The sequence below is a fragment of the Chelonia mydas genome, chromosome 6, assembly GCF_015237465.2.
Source record: "Chelonia mydas isolate rCheMyd1 chromosome 6, rCheMyd1.pri.v2, whole genome shotgun sequence".
Taxonomy (NCBI): domain Eukaryota; kingdom Metazoa; phylum Chordata; order Testudines; family Cheloniidae; genus Chelonia; species Chelonia mydas.
The window spans coordinates 74,695,545-74,716,128 of NC_051246.2; the positions used below are offsets into that span (position 1 = coordinate 74,695,545).

At 42.4% G+C, this 20,584-nt stretch overlaps 1 protein-coding gene across 1 annotated transcript in view; it reads left to right on the top strand.

Moving 5' to 3' along the window:
• Window positions 1–20,584, top strand: part of GPR176 (G protein-coupled receptor 176) — a 73,063-nt gene that overhangs the window by 44,983 nt on the left and 7,496 nt on the right. Inside the window, exon 2 of the mRNA XM_007069373.3 lies at window positions 19,213–19,465. Coding sequence (XP_007069435.2) covers window positions 19,213–19,465 — 253 coding nt within the window. The remainder of the gene's footprint in view (window positions 1–19,212; window positions 19,466–20,584) is intronic.

The window sequence follows — 20,584 nt, forward strand, 5'->3', positions numbered from 1 at the left end:
CACATGTTCATGCTGGTGCCTGGTGTGGGAACAGTCATAGGTCCCTATGCAGTAGTAATCTTAAATCTCCACCTTGCAGAAGACTTGGAAATAGTTTCAAGTTCTCTGAGGGGTCAGTGTCACTATCAAAGGATGACTGCCTCCAGCATGTCCCCTTGTGGCCTCACGGGTGGCCCTGCAAGCGGGTCCCCACCTCAATTTTCCTCCTGCAGAGTGTGCAGTAACTCCACACAAGCTTTCCAAGTATAAATAGCTCTTTGCAGGGTTGATTTGGTCCCAAAAGCCTCACAACCACAATCCAGATGTCCCCAGCATAGTCCAAACAGTACATTCACCCTTTCAAGTCCCAGCAGTCCATCTAAACACCAAGTAGAGCTCCAACAGCTGTCACCATGCCCCAGCTCCTAGTTACAGCTCCAACCCCTGCCCAGAGACGTCAGCTGGCTCAGCCCTCCATCATTCCCCAGCCTTCAGCCCTCTTAGGTCCACTGGTTTAACTCTCTGGCTCAGCATCTCCCTGCTGCTCTCATACACCAGCCCTCTCTACCCATGGATCTCCAGCCTGGGAAAGTTTCTGCTTTCGCCACTCTGATCTGGCTTCTTTGCTCATTACCACTCCTTCCTTCAGGCATCCCTTCCCTGAAGCTCTCAACCCAACTCTGTTCTTATTCTGAGCTCTGGGGCCCAGATTTTTAAAGCTATTTGGGCATCGCTGTGTTGAATGTCGCAACCCCTGATTTAGGAGGGTAAATTTCAGTTTAAAAGGGATTTAGGGACTTAGGACTCTAAATCTCACTGACCACTGATGCAATTTAGACCCTAAGTGCCTAAATCCCTTTAAAATATGACATAGGCTCCTAAATCAGTTAGTGTTGCGACACTGAGCGCAGCATTGCCTAAACAGCTTTTAAAATCTGGGGTTGGGTTCTTAACTCTCCCATTCTGGACTCTCCTTCAGGGCATCCTTTCCCTGAGGATCCTGGACTCCTTGCCACTGGGCTGTCTCATTTATAACTCCCACTAGAAGCTCCACCCTCCTCATTACGTCACACTCACTAAATTACATCACCTGGACTAGAACAGGAGAGCTGGGCCGGACTTCATTTAAGAGTCACAGAGGCAAGAAATTCTATCAAGTCAAGTGTACTGTAACAAAACAAGGGTTTGGTTTTTCTTGACAGGCTTGAATGCTGTTGAGAACTCTCAAATCACTGCAGTATATTCAGAGGGAGGTGGGCAAGGGGAATGGGTGGAATCAGAGTGTGAATATTTTGTTGTCATTGACAAACAGACTAAAGAAAAGTAATGAGTGTGGACAGTCCTGAGTCCTTTATCAAGTCAAGAATAATAATTAAAACAGTCACACCACTAATTGTCTACTTTCAATCTGTGGGAAGAGAATAGGCTGAATCCCTGAAAAGGTACTTGAGATCACAGCCTGAGAAGCTGTGAAAGGAGAATGAAACATCTTTTGAGGATTTCTGATCACCATTGACCCAAATCCAAACACTTTTAGTTTGTTCATTTCCTTGCAGTTGGCATCTCTGATATTTTGGAGCTAGTTTTGTGTTACTTTGCTTTCCAGAACTTCCAGAGTGCAGAGCATTCTAGCCATTCCTCTTCCGACCCCCATCCTTGACATGTCCCTGTGCTGGGGCTGTACCTGTCCTGGCCCCCTACAAAACCCCTGCACTAAGCGGATTCCCTGGGGGAACATACCAGGGACTGAAATCAGCTCAAAGACCATAAGTGAATCTGCACTAATTAGCACCTGGGACATGAGAAGAAGAATCTCCATGATATCATCTCCTTAACACATAAACTGGAATATACGTACATACATAGTCATGAAGCACAGTGGAGTTAGCCAAAAGAGGGTGCCTGGACATGAATTCAGACTATTTTTAGCCAAATCCACCAAGGGGGAGGGTAAATAAGAGGAATGAGAGGAGGACCCAGGATACATCTGAGGAAAAGGAACAGAAGGAGACTCTGCCGATTGGAAGGCATGAGATGCACTGTCCTAGGGATGTGGGTTCCACGACCACCGCTCTCAAGAGAAGAAGGCGGGTGGTGGTGGTCAGGGACTCTCTCCTCAGGGGGACTGAGTCATCTATCTGCCGCCCCAACCGGGGTTTGACTAGATGACCTCCTGAGGTCCCTTCCAACCCTGATATTCTATGATTCTATGATCCAAGGTAGAGGAGTCACTTGCTCACTCACACTTGGGGTAGTGGGGCTTGAACTCTAAACATAGCTGTGTCGACTGCTTTGAAGTTGTGGCTTGGGCTGGAGCTCCTATATATGCTAAGGACAAATTATGGTTGCTATAGGAACCAAAACTTTGAATTTCTTGATGTTTGTGTGTTTACTAATTTATCTACCTCAAAAGGCTGTTGTGAGGATGAAGCTTGTGTAAATGGCATTGAGATGCTATATGAGAGCTAAGTATTATTTAAATTCCAAACCATAAAGCTGCAGTAATGTAGGCGTTTTGCATTGAAAGGTTGTGCTTTAACCTTAGCAGACAATACTAGAAGAAATAAATTGCTGCTTGAGAAAGTAAAAAACACAAAGTGAAATTACTGAAAATGAAATAATGTTGCTTGAAAGGGGAAAAGAAGGATGTGGTATGTGGGTGAAGAAGGATTTGCCTTGTTTGCTGAATGGATTGTTTACTTCTAAAATGTGTTTAAATTTGACACTAATAATATGGCAGTTGAATTTAAGGTTCTTAAAAGGCTCAGTGTTCAAAAAGAAATATGTTAGGTAAATAATAAACACAAACCTTTTCTGATTATTACACCAATATAACTGCAGATTGAAAACTAGTTTAAAATCTCTCTAAGCTTCCAGACTATTAGTGGGACAAATCATATCTTTTATAGCAAGGTGGCTGCCACAAATAACAGACTCAGAAAAGCCAACTGTAATTAAAAACTGTATTTTTCAAGCATAGTATGTTTTTCACTTTGTTGAGATATACCTTTTTACGAACTTTCAGCTTGCTGGACTAAAGAAAAACAAAGTCTTCTATTATGGCAGTTCATTTGCTGATATTTCATGCATTCTTTTATGTGACACCACTACAGTTTGGCGTGTGATCAAATAAACCCCAAGATCTCAAAATAAAATACCAAATTCTTCCCAGATTAAGGACATAATCATATAAAAACCACTCATCTTTGTATGTTTTCCCCAAAACCATTAATCCAGCACAGGTTCTTAAATCTTACCCAAACTTCCTGGTTTCATTTTTGACCTGTTTCCAGGATTTGTTAAAGTTTTGCACAGTGCTATGTGTTCTTGTTTCCCAAAGACAGTCATTCTAAATTTTAAGGAAGATGGACAATTGCTGTTTCTATGTCAGCCTTTGTGAATTATTGGTCGCTTGCTGCAATATAAAAATATCAATTCCTGAATAGTTTTTCTTTTGTTTAAAATTTGTGAGCAACATCTACTTCTCTGACCATTTCTTTCATCACTAGCTAAACTCGCAGGGCCAGTTTCTTAGCTGATGTAAGTCTGTGAACCTCCATTGACTTCAGAGAATCTATGCTGATTTTCATCAGCCAAGAATCTGATCCCTAATATCCTTTAAGGAACTTTACTGGCTTCTGTGGGCAAATAATTCCATCTAGAATGTATTCAGGGCAACATAAGCACTGCATAGTCAAGATATTTCTGACCTGGACGTGAACCAGGAATTCTTAGAAATCTCACAAAGGGACAAAATCTTGTGAGATTTACAGTCAGGTTTCTGGACCAAAGAGGATGAAATAAGCATTCTGGCTTGGATATTTATCCCAACCAAACTGTCCTACCATCACTGAGACAAAGTGAGTGAGGTAATAACTTTTACTGGAACAACGTCTGTTGGTGAAAGAGACAGGCTTTCCAGCTTACACAGAGCTCTTCTGCTGGGAAATGTACTCAGAGTGCCACAGCTAAATGCAAGGTGGAACAGTCTGTTTAGCATAAGTAGTTAACACATACAGTGGTGTAGTCCTGAATGGGCTGTACACTACTGGAATGCCCCTGCCAGTGTGATCTTGCATGCACGTGCCACATCACACTCAGTGGAGGACACCATTTTGAGAGCAAAACGGTGTCATGTGGCAAAAGTGCTGGAACACTGTTCATCCCAGTTCCACTACATCTTTGCACACATAAGAGACCATTCAAGGTGAAGTGGCTAGACCTGCTACCCCACACTGGAACCCATACAGGGTATCATGAAACAGTTACAACCTGTACTCAATGTGGACCACATCCTGAAGAAATCTTTCCCAACCCCCCTCTTCTGACTTTCAAACAACTCCCAGCCTCGCCAAGATCATCATCAGAAGCAAGCTACCTACAGACCAGGACACACCAACTCAAAGCAGCACCAGATCCTGGCATAACAACAGATGCAAAACCTGCAGATATAACTCTATCCCATGATGATCAGTACAGCCCCACAACACACTTTTCAGGATCCATGGGTCCCACACATGCCTATCACAACACATTGTGTGCCTCATCCAGTGCACTAAATGCTCCAATAACAATGATGTGGGTGAAACCAGGCAATCACTGTGCTCTCAAATGAATTCACACAGCAAAATGATAAAAGCACTGTGTTGCCTGTGGGTGAACACTTTTCACAAAGCAGTCACTCCAAATCTGACCTCTCAGCCCTCATCCTCAAAGGAAAACTCATCAACAGCTTCAAATGATGAGCCTGGGAGCTAAATTCATAACTGTGCTAGATACTAAAAAATCATGGCCTTAATAAAGATTTATGACTTGTTACAAAAAATCTATAACCCACTAACCCCCCTTTTTGTCCGATGACTACAGAAGTGTTAATAGGCTATTTTACCTTGAATGGTCTCATACAATATGTGTAAACTACTTGTGCTAAACTATCTGTTCCACCTTGAATTTAGCTGTGACACTCTGAGTTCCTTTCCCAGACCTGAAGAAAAGCTCTTTGTAAGCTTGAAAGCTTGTCTCTTTCACCAACAGAAGTTGGTCCAATAAAAGATATTACCTCACCCACTTTGTCTCTGTAATGTCCTGGGACCAACATGTCTACAACAACGCTGCAACCATCGCTGGTTTACATATATTGTATAAGATAGATACTATTAAATGCTGATTCCAAAGGGCAATGCAATTTACTGAGTTGATTTACAAAATCATTCTCTAGATTTGAAACTGATGAAAGTACCATTTATTGGAAGTTAGGAAGAATTTCAGTCATCATTTATTTGCTTCCCACATAGTGTGCCAATAACACGGATTCAGCTTGGAAACCCACTAATTTACCAAGTGAAAAATCAGCCAACCACAGAAGTAAATGCTCTCCACCTCCTCCTGTGTCCTCTTCCTGTTTGTAATGGATAAATAAAAGAGGTCATAGCTCTACTCATTCCATCTCTCTTACACTCTGGCAGCATTTCTTACTGGTGTTAGAACCAGCAGGAGAGTTAAATGATATGGCACAGAATGCAAGGTGAGAAATCAAGTGAGAATTGTGAAATTAGAAGAGAAATGCGTGATGGAATAACAGGCTTTTGCTGTTTTTTAGAATTTGGCTTTCAGTTGTTTCTGAATTGGTATAGAAAAGTGGTTCTCAACAGGGGTAAATGTACCTTTGTGGGATAGAGGTCTTCCAGGGGGTACATCAACTCATCTAGATATTTGCCTACTTTTACAACAGGCTACATAAAAAGCCTAGCGAAGTCAGTAGAAACTAAAATTTTATATAGACAAAATGAGAACAAAAGCACTTTTTCAGTAATAGCATGCTGTGACACTTTAATTTTTATGTCTGATTTTATAAACAAGTCATTTTTAAGTGAGGTCAAACTTGGGGTACTCAAGACAAATCAGAGTCCTGAAAGGGGTATAGTAGTCTGGAAAAGCTGAGAATCACTGAAATAGAATACATGTTTTCCTTGGCTTTTCTTGCAGTTAAATCATATCTAGCAGTAGGTCATCTGCACTCATTGCTGTCACTTGTCAGCAACAAACACTTTCCACAGGATAATATTAGCTTCAGACCATGTCCACATTAGGAAATTTTAGGAAGTCATTCAGTGACAGGAACATCCTGAGCAGGTTTAACTGAGATGATGATAAAAGTATGAGTAGCCAGCAATCCTTGCTCACATGAGAGGTCTGTCTGATGCAGCTGCACCGGCAGTAAGGATTCTTTTGCTACAGTTCCCTAGAGCAGACCTTGTTTGAGAGTGAAGATGTGGCCTTCTAGAGCCGCATGTGGTGTAGAGAGGCCCTACCACTGCTCCTCAGATGGAGTGGAGGGGAACATTTGTCACATAGATCTTCGCCTGTGTCAAGGTTCCTTCCCCACTCTGAACTCTAGGGTACAGATGTGGGGACCTGCATGAAAACCTCCTAAGCTTACTTTTACCAGCTTAGGTTAAAACTTCCCCAAGGTACAAACTATTTTACCCTTTGCCCTTGGACTTCCACTACTACCACCAAACTTTATCTGGGTTCCTGAAAAAACATAGTTTGGAAACGTCTTTCCCCCCAAAATCCTCCGAACCCTTGCACCCCACTTCCTGGGGAAGGTTTGGTAAAAATCCTCACCAATTTGCATAGGTGACCACAGACCCAAACCCTTGGATCTTAGAACAATGAAAAAGCATTCAGTTTCCTTATAAGAAGACTTTTAATAGAAGTAAAAAAGAATTACCTCTGTAAAATCAGGATGGTGAATACCTTACAGGGTAATTAGATTCAAAACATAGAGAATCCCTCTCGGCAAAACCTTAAGTTACAAAAAAGACACACAGACAGGAATATTCATTCTATTCAGCACAGCTATTTTCTCAGCCATTTAAAGAAATCATAATCTAACACATACGTAGCTAGATTACTTACTAAGTTCTGAGACTCCATTCCTGTTCTGTCCCCGGCAAAAGCATCACACAGACAGACACAGACCCTTTGTTTTTCTCCCTCCTCCCAGCTTTTGAAAGTATCTTGTCTCCTCATTGGTCATTTTGGTCAGGTGCCAGCAAGGTTACCTTTAGCTTCTTAACCCTTTACAGGTGAAAGGATTTTTCCTCTGGCCAGGAGGGATTTTAAAGGTGATTACCCTCCGTTTATATTTATGACAGCCTGGTATCGTGAAACCACACTTCTAGTCTGTGAGCAAATCTACACTTAAAGTGTGCCACCAGTGGTAGCCATAGTGGGAGTCCTAATATGGACAGGCATTGGCCTTTTAACCCTATGTCATCTAACTTCCCAGAGTAACTTTAAACAGCGGGAGTAAAAGTGCCAACTTATCTGTGCTAACACTCACACTGCTGGGACCATAGCTGGAGATGCACGTATAGATTTCCTGAAAAGGAAACCCTTTTAATGAAGATACAAATAAATAAATCACTTTACAAAAAGTGACAGGGTGTTGCTTCTATTTTCTTTTTCTTTCTAGTGATGCCTGTATTTATTTTAATAAGTTGTCTAGTTTTTGGAGTCCTACTCTTGTGTTTTTTCTTTCAATAGTGTGATTAGTAAGGAAACAACAGGCAAATAAAGAATAGCAGAACATGCTGTGTACATACAGCTGGGAACTGGTGATATAACGTGGTTTAATTGTGGGAGACAATATCGCTCCAGATTACACTGACAGTACATTTTGCAATCAAGAGAAAGTAAATATGTGAAACTTTTATACCTGTAAAAGCAGATAGGCATTCCTGGAGGCAGGAGCATGACAGACAGACTTTCTGAACACCTACTCCTTCGGCAAACAGGGATTTTATAGAACAGCAAGCTCCACTGCACGGTGTTTACTCCAACTATTTTTAGTATTCTAAGGGACATTTTTTTATCCGCTCAGGCATTCAAAGAAAATGAGCACTGATTTCTTGTATCTGAGTAAGACTTACTTCATTCCTCTGTATACATGACAGAAACAGATTCAAGTTACCAAGCATATGGTACTCATGTGTAAGCCAAAAAAGTGTAGGTTTGAGGTTGTGATGAGTATGTTTCAAGATCAGTTTTATAGGCAAGTCAGTGTGGCCCAGGGATACGATGAATGCAGTCAGTAGTACACTAGATTACAGCCCACTGCCTTCCTGATTTTTAAGTAAGAGGTGGATCCCTGTGAAAAGCTGTTAGGATCAAGATGGAGCTTTGAATGCTGGGACTTGGCTTGTTATTTCTATTTGGAAGGCACTAAGAGTATGTCTACACTATGAAATTAGGTCAAATTTATAGAAGTCGGTTTTTTAGAAATCATTTTTATATAGTTGATTGTATGTGTCCCCACACAAAATGCTCTAAGCGCATTAAGTGCATTAACTCGGCGGAGTGCTTCCACAGTACTGAGGCTAGCGTCGACTTCCGGAGCGTTGCACTGTGGGTAGCTATCCCACAGTTCCCGCAGTCTCCGCTGCCCATTGGAATTCTGGGCTGAGATCCCAATGCCTAATGGAGCAAAAACATTGTCGCGGGTGGTTCTGGGTACATGTTGTCAGGCCCTCCCTTCCTCCCTTCATGAAAGCAATGGCAGACAATCATTTCGCGCCTTTTTTCCTGAGTTACCTGTGCAGACGCCATGCCACGGCAAGCATGGAGCCCGCTCAGCTCACTGTCACCATACGTCTCCTGGGTACTGGCAGACGTGGTACTGCGTTGCTACACAGCAGCAACACATTGCCTTGTGGCAGCGGACGGTGCAATAGGCCTGATAACCATCGTCATCATGTCCGAGGTGCTCCTGACTGCCTTGGTAAGGTTGATCAGGAGCGCCTGGGCAGACATGGGCTCAGGGACTAAAATAGGAGTGACTTGACCAGGTCGTTCTCTTTAGTCCTGCCGGCAGTCCTATTGTACTATCTTCTGGCGAGCAGGCAGGAGATGAGGATGGCTAGCAGTCCTACTGCACTGTCTGCTGCCAGCCAAAGATGTAAAAGATAGATGGAGTGGATCAAAACAAGAAATACACCAGATTTGTTTTGTATTCATTTGCTCCCTCCTCCCTTCGTGAAATCAATGGGCGACAATCGTTTCGGTGAGGTCTGTCAGGGGCACCTTGAAAAGTTTAATGGAGATTCAGTCCTGCCTGAAATACTGGGGGGAGGGATAGCTCATTGGGTTGAGCATTGGCCTGCTAAACCCAGGGTTTTGAGTTCAATCCTTGAGGGGGCCATTCTGTGTGACAGTTGTTTTTGTTTCTCCTTGATGTAAAGCCACCCCCTTTGTTGATTTTAATTCCCTGTAAGCCATGTCGTCAATCGCCCCTCCCTCCATCAGAGCAACGGCAGACAATCGTTCCGCGCAGATGCCATACCACGGCAAGCATGGAGGCCGCTCAGATCACTTTGGCAATTAGGAGCACATTAAACACCACGTGCATTATCCAGCAGTATATGCAGCACCAGAATCTGGCAAAGTGAAACCGGACGAGTAGGCAACATCAGCGTGGTGACGAGAGTGATGAGGACATGGACACAGACTTCTCTCAAAGCACAGGCCCTGGCAATGCGGGCATCATAGTGCTACTGGGGCAGGTTCATGCGGTGGAAGGCCGATTCTGGGACCGGGAAACAAGCACAGACTGGTGGGACCATATAGTGTTGCAGATCTGGGACGAATCCCAGTGGCTGCGAAACTTTCGCATGCATAAGGGTACTTTCATGGAACTTTGTGACTTGCTTTCCCCTGCCCTGAGGCCCAAGAATACCAAGATGAGAGCAGCCCTCACAGTTGAGAAGCAAGTGGCAATAGCCTGTGGAAGCTTGCAATGCCAGACAGCTACCGGTCAGTCGGGAATCAATTCGGAGTGGGCAAATCTACTGTGGGGGCTGCTGTGATGCAAGTAGCCCACGCAATCAAAGATCTGCTGATATCAAGGGTAGTGACCCTGGGAAATATGCAGGTCATAGTGGATGGCTTTGCTGCAATGGGATTCCCTAACTGTGGTGGGGCCATAGACGGAACCCATATCTCTATCTTGGCACTGGAGCACCAAGCCGGCGAGTACATAAACTGCAAGCGATACTTTTCAAATGTGCTGGAAGCACTGGTGATCACAAGGGACATTTCACCAACATCAACGTGGGATGGCCGCGAAAGGTACATGACGCTCGCATCTTCAGGAACTCTGGTCTGTTTCAAAAGCTGCAGGAAGGGACTTTATTTCCAGACCAAAAAATAAGCGTTGGGGATGTTGAAATGCCTATAGTTATCCTTGGGGACCCAGCCTACCCCTTAATGCCATGACTCATGAAGTCATACACAGGCAACCTGGACAGTAGTCAGGAGCTGTTCAACTACAGGCTGAGCAAGTGCAGAATGGTGGTAGAATGTGCATTTGGACGTTTAAAAGCGCGCTGGCGCAGTTTACTGACTCGGTTAGACCACAGCGAAACCAATCTTGCCACTGTTATTACTGCTTGCTGTGCGCTCCACAATATCTATGAGAGTAAGGGGGGAGACATTTATGGCAGGGTGGGAGGTTGAGGCAAATCGCCTGGCCGCTGGTTACGCGCAGCCAGAAACCAGGGTGGTTAGAAGACCAAAGGAGGGTGCGGTGCGCATCAGAGAAGCTTTGAAAACCAGTTTCAGGACTAGCCAGGCTACAGTGTGAAAGTTCTGTTTCTTTCTCCTTGATGAAACCCCCCACCCTGTTTGGCTCACTCTACTTTCCTGTAAGCTAACCACCGTCCCCTCCTCCCTTTGATCACTGCTTGCAGAGGCAATAAAGTCATTGTTGCTTCACATTCATGCATTCTTTATTAATTCATCACACAAATAGGGGGATAACTGCCAAAGTAGTACGGGAGGGGTGGTGGAGGAGAGAAGGACAAAGCCACACAGCACTTTAAAAGTTTAAAACTTTAAAACTTATTGAATGCCAGCCTTCTGTTGCTTGGGCAATCCTCTGGGGTGGAGTGGCTGGGTGGCCGGAGGCCCCCCAACCGCGTTCTTGGGCATCTGGGTGAGGAGGCTATGGAATTGGTGCGGTTTGTGCTCCTGCTGCCTTTCCTGCAGCTCAACCATAAGCTGGAGCATAGCAGTTTGATCCTCCAGCTGCCTCAGCATTGAATCCTGCCTCCTCTCGTCATGCTGCCGCCACTTTTCAGCTTCAGCCCTCTCTTCAGCTCGCCACCTCTCCTCCCGGTCATTTTGTGCTTTCCTGCACTCTGACATTGTCTGCCTCCAAGCATTCTTCTGTGTTCTGTCAGCGTGGGAGGACAGCATGAGCTCAGAGAACATTTCATCATGAGAGCGTTTTTTTCGCCTTCTAATCTTCACTAGCCTCTGGGAAGGAGAAGATCCTGTGATCCTTGAAACACATGCAGCTGGTGGAGAAAAAAAAGGGACAGTGAGCAGTCAGCAGAGGTATATAAAAAGACACATTTTATAGAACAATGGGTACACTCTCACGGTAAACCTTGCTGTTAACATTACATACGTAGCACATGTGCTTTCGTTACAAGGTCACATTTTGCCTCACCACATCGCGTGGCTAACCCCTCCCCCCTTTCCGTGACTAACAGCGGGGAACATTTCTGTTCAGCCACAGGCAAACAGCCCAGCAGGAACAGCCACCTTTGAATGTCCCCTTAAGAAAAGCACCCTGTTTCAACCAGGTGACTTTGAATGATATCACTCTCCTGAGGATAACACAGAGAGATAAAGAACAGACGTTGTTTGAACGCCAGCAAACATATGCAATGCTTTGTTCTGCAATGATTCCTGACTACGTGCTACTGGCCTGGCGTGGTAAAGTGTCTCACCATGGTGGACGGAATAAGGCTGCCCGCCCCAGAAACCTTTTGCAAAGGCTTTGGGAGTACATCCAGGAGAGCTTTATGGAGATGTCCCTGGAGGATTTCTGCTCCATCCCCAGACACGTTAACAGACTTTTCCAGTAGCTGTACTGGCCGCGAATGTCAGGGCAAATTAATCATTAAACACGCTTGCTTTTAAACTATGTATACTATTTATAAAGGTAGACTCACCAGAAGTCCCTTCTCTGCCTGGCGGGTCCGGGAGGCAGCCTTGGGTGGGTTCAGGGGGTACTGGCTCCAGGTCCAGGGTGAGAAACAGTTCCTGGCTGTCGGGAAAACTGGTTTCTCCGCTTGCTTGCTGTGAGCTATCTACAACCTCCTCATCATCATCTTCCTCGTCCCCAAAACCTGCTTCCGTGTTGCCTCCATCTCCATTGAAGGAATCAAACAACACAGTTGGGGTAGTGATGGCTGAACCCCCTAAAATGGCATGCATCTCATCATAGAAGCGGCATGTTTTGGGCTCTGACCCGGAGCGGCCGTTCGCTTCTCTGGTTTTCTGGTAGGCTTGCCTCAGCTCTTTAAGTTTCACGCAGCACTGCTTCGGGTCCCTGTTATGGCCTCTGTCCTTCATGCCCTGGGAGATTTTGACAAAGGTTTTGGCATTTCGAAAACTGGAACGGAGTTCTGATAGCACGCTCCCCATACAGCGATCAGATCCCGTACCTCCCGTTCAGTCCATGCTGGAGCTCTTTTGCAATTCTGGGACTCCATCATGGTCACCTCTGCTGATGAGCTCTGCATGGTCACCTCTGCTGATGAACTCTGCACTCACCTGCAGCTTGCCACGCTGGCCAAACAGGAAATTGAAATTCAAAAGTTCACAGGCCTTTTCCTGTCTACCTGGCCAGTGCATCTGAGTTGAGAGTGCTGTCCAGAGCAGTCACAATGGAGCACTCTGGGATAGCTCCTGGAGGCCAATATTGTCTAATTGTGTCCACAGTACCCCAAATTCGACCTGGCAAGGCCAATTTCCATGCTAATCTCCTTGTCGGGGGTGGAGTAAGGAAATCAATTTTAAGAGCCCTTTAAGTAAAAAAAAAAAAAAAAAAGGACTTCGTTGTGTGGACGGGTGCAGGGTTAAATCGATTTAACGCTGCTAAATTCTACCTCAACTCCTAGTGTAGACCAGGGCTGAGATACTAGGGTGATAGAGGCTATACAAACACCTAGATAGATGTGCAAACATCACATCTTTATGCCTGATGGAGGAAATGTTACACATTTCTATTTAAAGATAGCTGTGTACATGAAAGAATTTAAAAATGCATTCCAGTTGCTTGCTGTTTTGGAGAGGGATAGAACACAACTGGCATTTTAAATGCAGGCGCAAGCAACAATCATCAATTTGCATGCAAGTTTTAAATCTCTGAGTCATGTGTGAATGATAACTGCAAGCATGTGAAAAAGAAACAGTATCTTAAAAATAAGGCGTATGTGAATAGAACAGCCTGATTCTTGGAATGAAAAAATAATATTCAAGTTTATAATGAATTTTGCTCAAAAATACAAAAATGAACATCTTGAAACTTATTGGAAAGAATTAGATTCACCTACATTGGTGCACACTGTTCTGGAGCTGTTGTATTTTTTTTCTGTACGGGAGCATTTTCTGTTCCCCGTGGTATGGCACTGTGCGGCATCCCAGGAGGATGATCTGATGGTTTTCGCAGAAGAAATTAAAAAACAAAACAGGAAAACAACCCAGCTCTTAATCTAGACTGTTTGGGAAAGCAATCCTGTAACAGCCCATGTGGCATGGAGATAGGGAGTTGTGCATCACCTCAGGTGCGCAATGAAATATCACAAAGGTGAAATTCTGTCTACATTTAAGTTAATGGGAGGTTTTCTGTTGACTTAAATGGTCCAAAATTTTACCCTAGATGTGTAAACATAAGTCTCATCCTGGGTTTTTTGCCACAAGGTTTTAAAATACCCCTCTACACCCCCTGTTGTTGTGTAAGAAAGAAAGAAGTGTCGCATAGGTCAGGGAGAGTGGGTGGTTCTCTTAACTGCTGGTCCTGAAGCAGTAATTCCAGTGTGCAGCAGCTATGCTGTTTAACATTAGTTACTCCTGCAGCTCATTTTGCCTCAGATGTCAAAGATCTGCCTACACATACATATAAACTAAAAAGTGAAAAAACAAGAGTTGAAAAAAAGAGTGAAATCAAAATTAATTGGCCATAAATTTAACAGAAGTGTGGTAATGACATTAATGTAAGCAAGAATTATTATTATTTATTTGTATTATGATAGTACCTAGGAGCCCTACTCATTATAAAATTCATTGGTTAGGGAATTTAGAAACTTTGCTTTATATTTTCCATATGCAAAGAGGATGCATACTGTCAGTCTACAAGGCTTTTATTTTGATTAAGGAAAAAAAACAGAAAATAAAAAAAATAAAAACAATAATTTGTTGTTGTGGTTGTTGCTGAAAATTGAAAATTGTTGGTTTTTAAGAGGAGGTATCAGTGTTTTCAATGAAATTGTCCAGGGGAGTGGGGGAACCCATTTTCCAACCAGTTCTATTACCAACCTCAAAGTTTTTGTTACTGTTGTAAAGATACTTACCTCCAGTAAATTCCACTCTAGGTGGGACTTGAGAGTTCATGAAAGTAAGAAGTAGGAAAAAGAAGTTAGATTTGAAGTGTGTGGGCTTTGTATTAGGAGTTTTGCTTCAATCCTGATCTAGCTAATGTTAACAAAAGTATAATTTGGTATCCAGCTGAAGACTAGATACATGAGGGTATGTTAGCTAAGGTTTCATGAGTAAATCCACAGCGAATAAAGACTTAATTCTGACTTAGTGGCAAAGGTATTTCTTTTAGATGACCATCTCTGGTTTCTATTGTGATCATCTTGCTGGTTGTTAAAGATATTATTCAGGGTTTTACTTATTATTAGAATTATTATTAAGAGATGTTGTTACAAAATTATCTGTTTGATTTTAATGCCTGGATCAACACTTTGAGTCTAGCAAAGACATTTAAGAATGGTGGAGCTTGGTGTGGAAAAAGGTGTGCTGACAACTGAGTTTAATATGTTTCTACCTGTTTCACCACTTTGAATCACAATGCAACTTTACTGATAATAATAAAAGTTCTGAGTATGTTGCTACCCGTAGATTCCATGAACATGTAAAAATGTTCGCTGGAGTTTGTCGCCTTAGCAGACTATTTTTCAGCGTGATATATTAGCCCATTTTTGTAGTAACTTTTTTTTCTGACTCTACTTCTCTGGGTATTTTCATTATTGTAACTCTGCTTCCATTGGTCTCCCTAAAATTTCAGAACAAAAAAAAGTTGGGGTTACCTAAGGCAACCATTTATTACATACAAATACAACATTATGAATAGACAGTGCATAAAGATATTTATTGTGTATTAAAATTTACAGTAATACAAGTAGATTAACTTTATTTAAATTAGTTTGGCAGACTCTATACTTAATTTTTTTTCTAAATTTAAAGGATCTATTTTTCAGTGAAGCCTGCAGAGGCCAGTGATTACTCATTGTTTCTGGGAAACATTTCCAAAGACCTGAACGGGAGTTAGGCATCTACCCGTCGTTGAAAGTCACACAGAATGCCAGCAAGGTTGCCAACTAATGCCAGTTGTAGTGGATGTTTTATTGTAGACATTTGCCCATTAAGAACTACTATCAAACAAGAATTTATATTTCTCCTTTTTAATTAAAATACAGCTTTGTCCTTTCCTCTAACATATTTGAAATCTTAAACAACAATAAGTAACTCACTATACCAAGGTTGCCATAAGAGATGCCTGTACATTAGTTTAGTACTGAGGGGACAGTGCCATCTGTTGAATACCAGCACCGCTTCCTATGGAAGTCTCCCATCCAAGAATTGACTAGCACAATCTGGTGTCATTTATTAAATGTGAGCCCAAGGTGGCCTGGCTTATCATCCAAATACCTAGGAAAATAACCTTTGATAGAAAATGTCTATAGTATTTTCAGCTGTAATGACCTGAAACATGGAGCTATAAAGCATCCAGAATACTGATAGTAGTCTGGGATCTTTCACAAATTCCAACAGCTAATGACAGAGGAATGTGGACAAAAAAGGAACAACTCTGGCTATACAAGTATGGAAAAGACTCAAGGCACAGACTGCTGTAATGCTAGTTAAATAACTCAGTCACCTAGAACAGTGTCATCCTCTCCCATGAAAATAAATGGATGATGTGTAAGCAAAACTGATATGGAAAACTGTGCAGTTCCCTGTGTAGGCTTTGATTGTCTCCATACTATCTGACTCCTGTGTGGAGTTTTCAGTGCCTTATTTTCTTTGAGGCGAAGGCTTTGTGGCATATGGTGGGAAATCTGCTGATTTCAAGCTATTGGCATGGAGAGCTTGCCACTGCATGCTGATGCCCAATGTCCTAGTCTCCTCTGGTAGCCTGGTTTGCCTAGGAGCTAGTTAACCATGGCTGCAAGTACAAATAAAGTTAAAGCTTCTCTGAGTAGCATTAGTGCCTGATTGATTTTCCATTGAAAAATCCATTGGTTTTGGAGGTATAATACCCTTTTGAGTGCTTGCACTCAGCTCTGTCCCCAAGCTATGACCCATCGAACACATGTGGGGGTCCAGTTGCATCATGTATAGGTAAAGGATTCCTCCATCTTAGAGAGAGAGGAACGATGCCTTGTGAGCTCTACTCCTTCCACTCGTCAGCCAGGTTTGGTCAGGACTTGTGCTATTTTCATTTCCTCTATACCTCCCAATGGAGGAAATCATATGACAACTCATGGTTTATAAAACTGACTCCAAGTCTGTCTCTCTAGACTCAGACTGTCCTACTTCATTAGACCTTATGCCACAGGAATATGAAGAATAGCTCAACACTTCTCTAGCAGTGTCTGAACCATAAAAACGTCCGCCAGTTGCTTTTCTTTCTCAGCTTCTTTATTTGTATTCATTCTAATAGAGAGGTGAACCTTGCAGTGATTTAGTGATTTACTGTGAAGAGCTACTAAAGAAATTCAAAATAGGTAAATAGTTTCAATTTACAAACAAAGCCATCAGCTTCTCCCCTGCTCCAGGTCATCATAATAGTATGTTGTTACTGTCTGAAGTGTCCTCCTTTAATAACTGGAGGATAGGAATAACAAGGAATACTTTGTTGAGCAAGTGATATGATTGACTGAATACCTTCTAGTGCTTTCAGAAGCTTTAAACCCAGCTGATTGAATGCTGCTTGGTGAATATTTTATCATGCCCAAGGCACCTGCCAAAACTAGATGAAGATTCCATTTTTAAACACATCAAATAGTAAATACTTAGCTAAATATTTTGTCAGCTACCAAATAGGAATTTGGGTAATAAGAAATACATCATATAATTGATGTAAAATTGAATAAAGAGTTATATTTATTTACTGAAACCTATACAGCATATCAATGGTGAATATTTCAGAAGTTATACTGTACACTTTTCTGAAATGATACAGTAAAGATACTGGCTAGTTTCTAAAAAGCTAGTTGGCAGAATGAAGCAAGGACCTACACTCAACTCAACAGCATTTCTATCTATTTGTTAACACTAGTTGTGATCTCTGGTTGTGCTTTTCCTATTAGGAAATGTTCTCTTTTCTGTAAAAATCTCTCTCTTGCAATCAGTTTGTGCTCAATCTCGTATCTGACATCTTGGTGTGCAGCAGGAGGGATCCAGCACTACGTGCTACAAAGGCAGATTGCTTCCTTTCCAGTTGTGCTGCTGTGAGATTTTAATGTCATGGGTAAGGAGTCCTTCTCTGTACAATGACAGCTGTGGGCCTTTAACAACTTCTTGTGAAACCAACTACCCATTTGGATTGGTTTTGCCTTCAGCAGGGGCAGCGATATTTCTCTGGCCTTCTGTTTTTAGCATATAAATCTTTCTGTGTGTTAGGTGATAAGCTTTGTGGGTGATATTTCAGAGCCACTTTTGAAAAGGTTGGCAAATGCAGCTCTCTAGTTGTAGGGGGTATATGTCTAGTCACTGGGTATATGTGTTCTGTTACTGGTTTTGTTTAAAATTAGGGGAAACATGATGGGATTTTAGGGTCTACAATCATCCTGAAAAATGGCATGCTGCTGTTGTCCCTTCTTCTGACACCAGTGTCCTTTTCTGACACCAGTATAATGCCTCTGTTGAGCAGTAACAAATATCTGGAGCCTTGCAGGTCAGCTTCCCAGTGGAGGAGATATCAGTGACATAGAATTTTGAGTATATGCTAAGTGTAACTTGTTTTATTTATATCCATACACCAATTCTAGAACAAAGGTGGTCAGACAGCATGCACGGCAGTCAGTCCCTTTTTCCAGGAATCTCAGCCCTGCAGCAACACAAGTTACTGCCTCAAGGATTTATTTTAATCAAAGCCAAAGGCAGATAGCAAACTTTTCTGCTGCTCACAGAACTCCGTCTCTTCAGAAGCTACCTCCTACAGAGAACCCTGCCTAAGAAATACTAACAACAGCACAGCATGTCTTCCCAAGACTGAACATTATGTTGCACACTAAAGAAAAAGAACTTGAAAGACTATGTATAAAAGCACCACTTGGTGACACCTGCCATAACATTGTCTATTACTAATTACTGTTGAGGTTATTCAGAAAGAACTGAGTCTTTGATGTCAGACTTTTTGTGTCAGGAGTAGAGTATGATCAGTGATAAATACTATCTGAACTAATGTTGATTTCTGCCTTTCCTTTTTCTGTTCCTCCCCACACCCTCATCCCACATTTCTCTTCAAACTGTAGACTATATATATCTTGAATATTGGAAAAACTTGGTTGATTTCATCTTGTGTGTTTCTCTTTTTTTTCCCCTTGGTATAATTAGACATTATTGTCTGTATGGAATCCCATAAATTGGAAAGTAAATGAAGATAAATCTCATTCTTTTGTTGCCTAATACAGGCCTCGATGCACTACTGTAAACTTGTACCAAGGTCTTCAGAGGTAGTAAAAAAGCAGGCTGCTGACCCATTTTCACACCCAGACAAGTAATGTAAAATCAGCTTTACCTGGAATCTTTGTTTTCTTACTCTGTATATCCATCTTTTAAAATACTGTGCGCCAGTTTTTTGAAATGTGGGTACCTTAATAGATTTCCATATTTGGATACTCAAAACAAACTGCCCATTTGAAACACTTGTGTGTCAATTTAAGCATCTAAATGCATAGTTTGGGCATCCTATTTAACCACTTACGTTTGGAAATTGAACTCTTTGTGTCCAATTGTGCATGCACATACATACGTGCTCTTGCTCTGATTATATAATACAAATATTAGGCGGAACCAAAGATATATAGCTAATTCTGAACAAGTGCTTTTATTTGTATTTTGTCTTTTTCTTCCCCCTTTTCCCAGGAAACGTCATGGTGCTGTGGTCGACCTGCAGAACATCAGTATTTAAATCAGTAACAAACCGCTTCATTAAGAACTTGGCCTGCTCTGGGATCTGTGCCAGTCTAGTCTGTGTGCCTTTTGATATTGTCCTTAGTGCCAGTCCACACTGCTGTTGGTGGATCTACACCATGCTCTTCTGTAAAATTGTCAAGTTCTTGCATAAAGTCTTCTGCTCAGTGACCATCCTTAGTTTTCCTGCCATTGCTTTGGACAGGTAAGAAATCAAATTTACTAGCATAGTGTCCTTGATTTTCTTTATTTCCTTCCCTGGTTAATTACAGACATCTGAATGTTAAATATTGTTTAATGGTGCCTTGTGCCAATATATCAACTACCTCCACCCCAGCTTTGTGTCCACAAAGTTCAATTTCCTTCCACACAAGTATGGATATAAAGATTAATCTCTGTTGTGTAGAACAGTTTCATTTCAGTTTATCCTGATATCTATGGACTTCACAAAGGGGTTTTGATATGCAGATGTATCTTCAAAGATGCTTCTATCCTCTTATTCCTCCTGTCATTAATCCTTCTTAGTAACAAGTCTTTGGGATGAACAAACTTCTCGGATACTTGTCCATTAACTCACTCATTATGTGATTAATACTTTCTGATCCCACCTATCTTGAGGCAGATCTCTATTAACATGGAAAAGTACAGTTTCACATGAGTGGTTCTGTGAGCAAAATACAAATTTTTGGTTCCAGACTAATACAAAATTATTCTTTGTATTACCATAGTACATAGGAGCCCCAGTCATGGACCAGGACCCATTATATGAGGCACTGTACAAACATAAAACAAAAAGATGGTCCCTGCCTCAAAGAGCATACACTCTAAATAGACCAGACAGACCTAGAGTAGGGAACAGGGTACAACGCACAAGCAGAGTGAATGGTGTGATGGCAGCAAACATCATGTTATTTCCACAATTTTCTCACTCTCTTTAGGTAGGTATAGATGGGAGAGGATAAAGTAAATGGAAAGAAAAGGGAAGGGAGAGGGGCACTGAAGGTGAGAGGGTAAGGGGGACAGGGCAGGTAAGAGGGGCAGGTCTGGAGTGAAGCTGAGGTGAAGAGACTGTGAGGGAGGGTGAGGTTGGTGCAAACAGCCAATCAGCACAAGGCAGAGAAAGTACAGTCAACACAAGAGAAAGTTCTCCAAAGCATCAACAGTTCTTGCTTTGGCTGCTTCTTCCCCTACCAGCTGGAGACTCTGACTGGTTCCTCTTGGCAGCTTTCTGCCAGGCCACACAGTAGGCGGCGGGGAAGGGGGGGCAGCCTGTGGGTCCTAGTGTCCCCCGAGTGGGCGGCTGTCTCCCTGTACAGACCTGGGT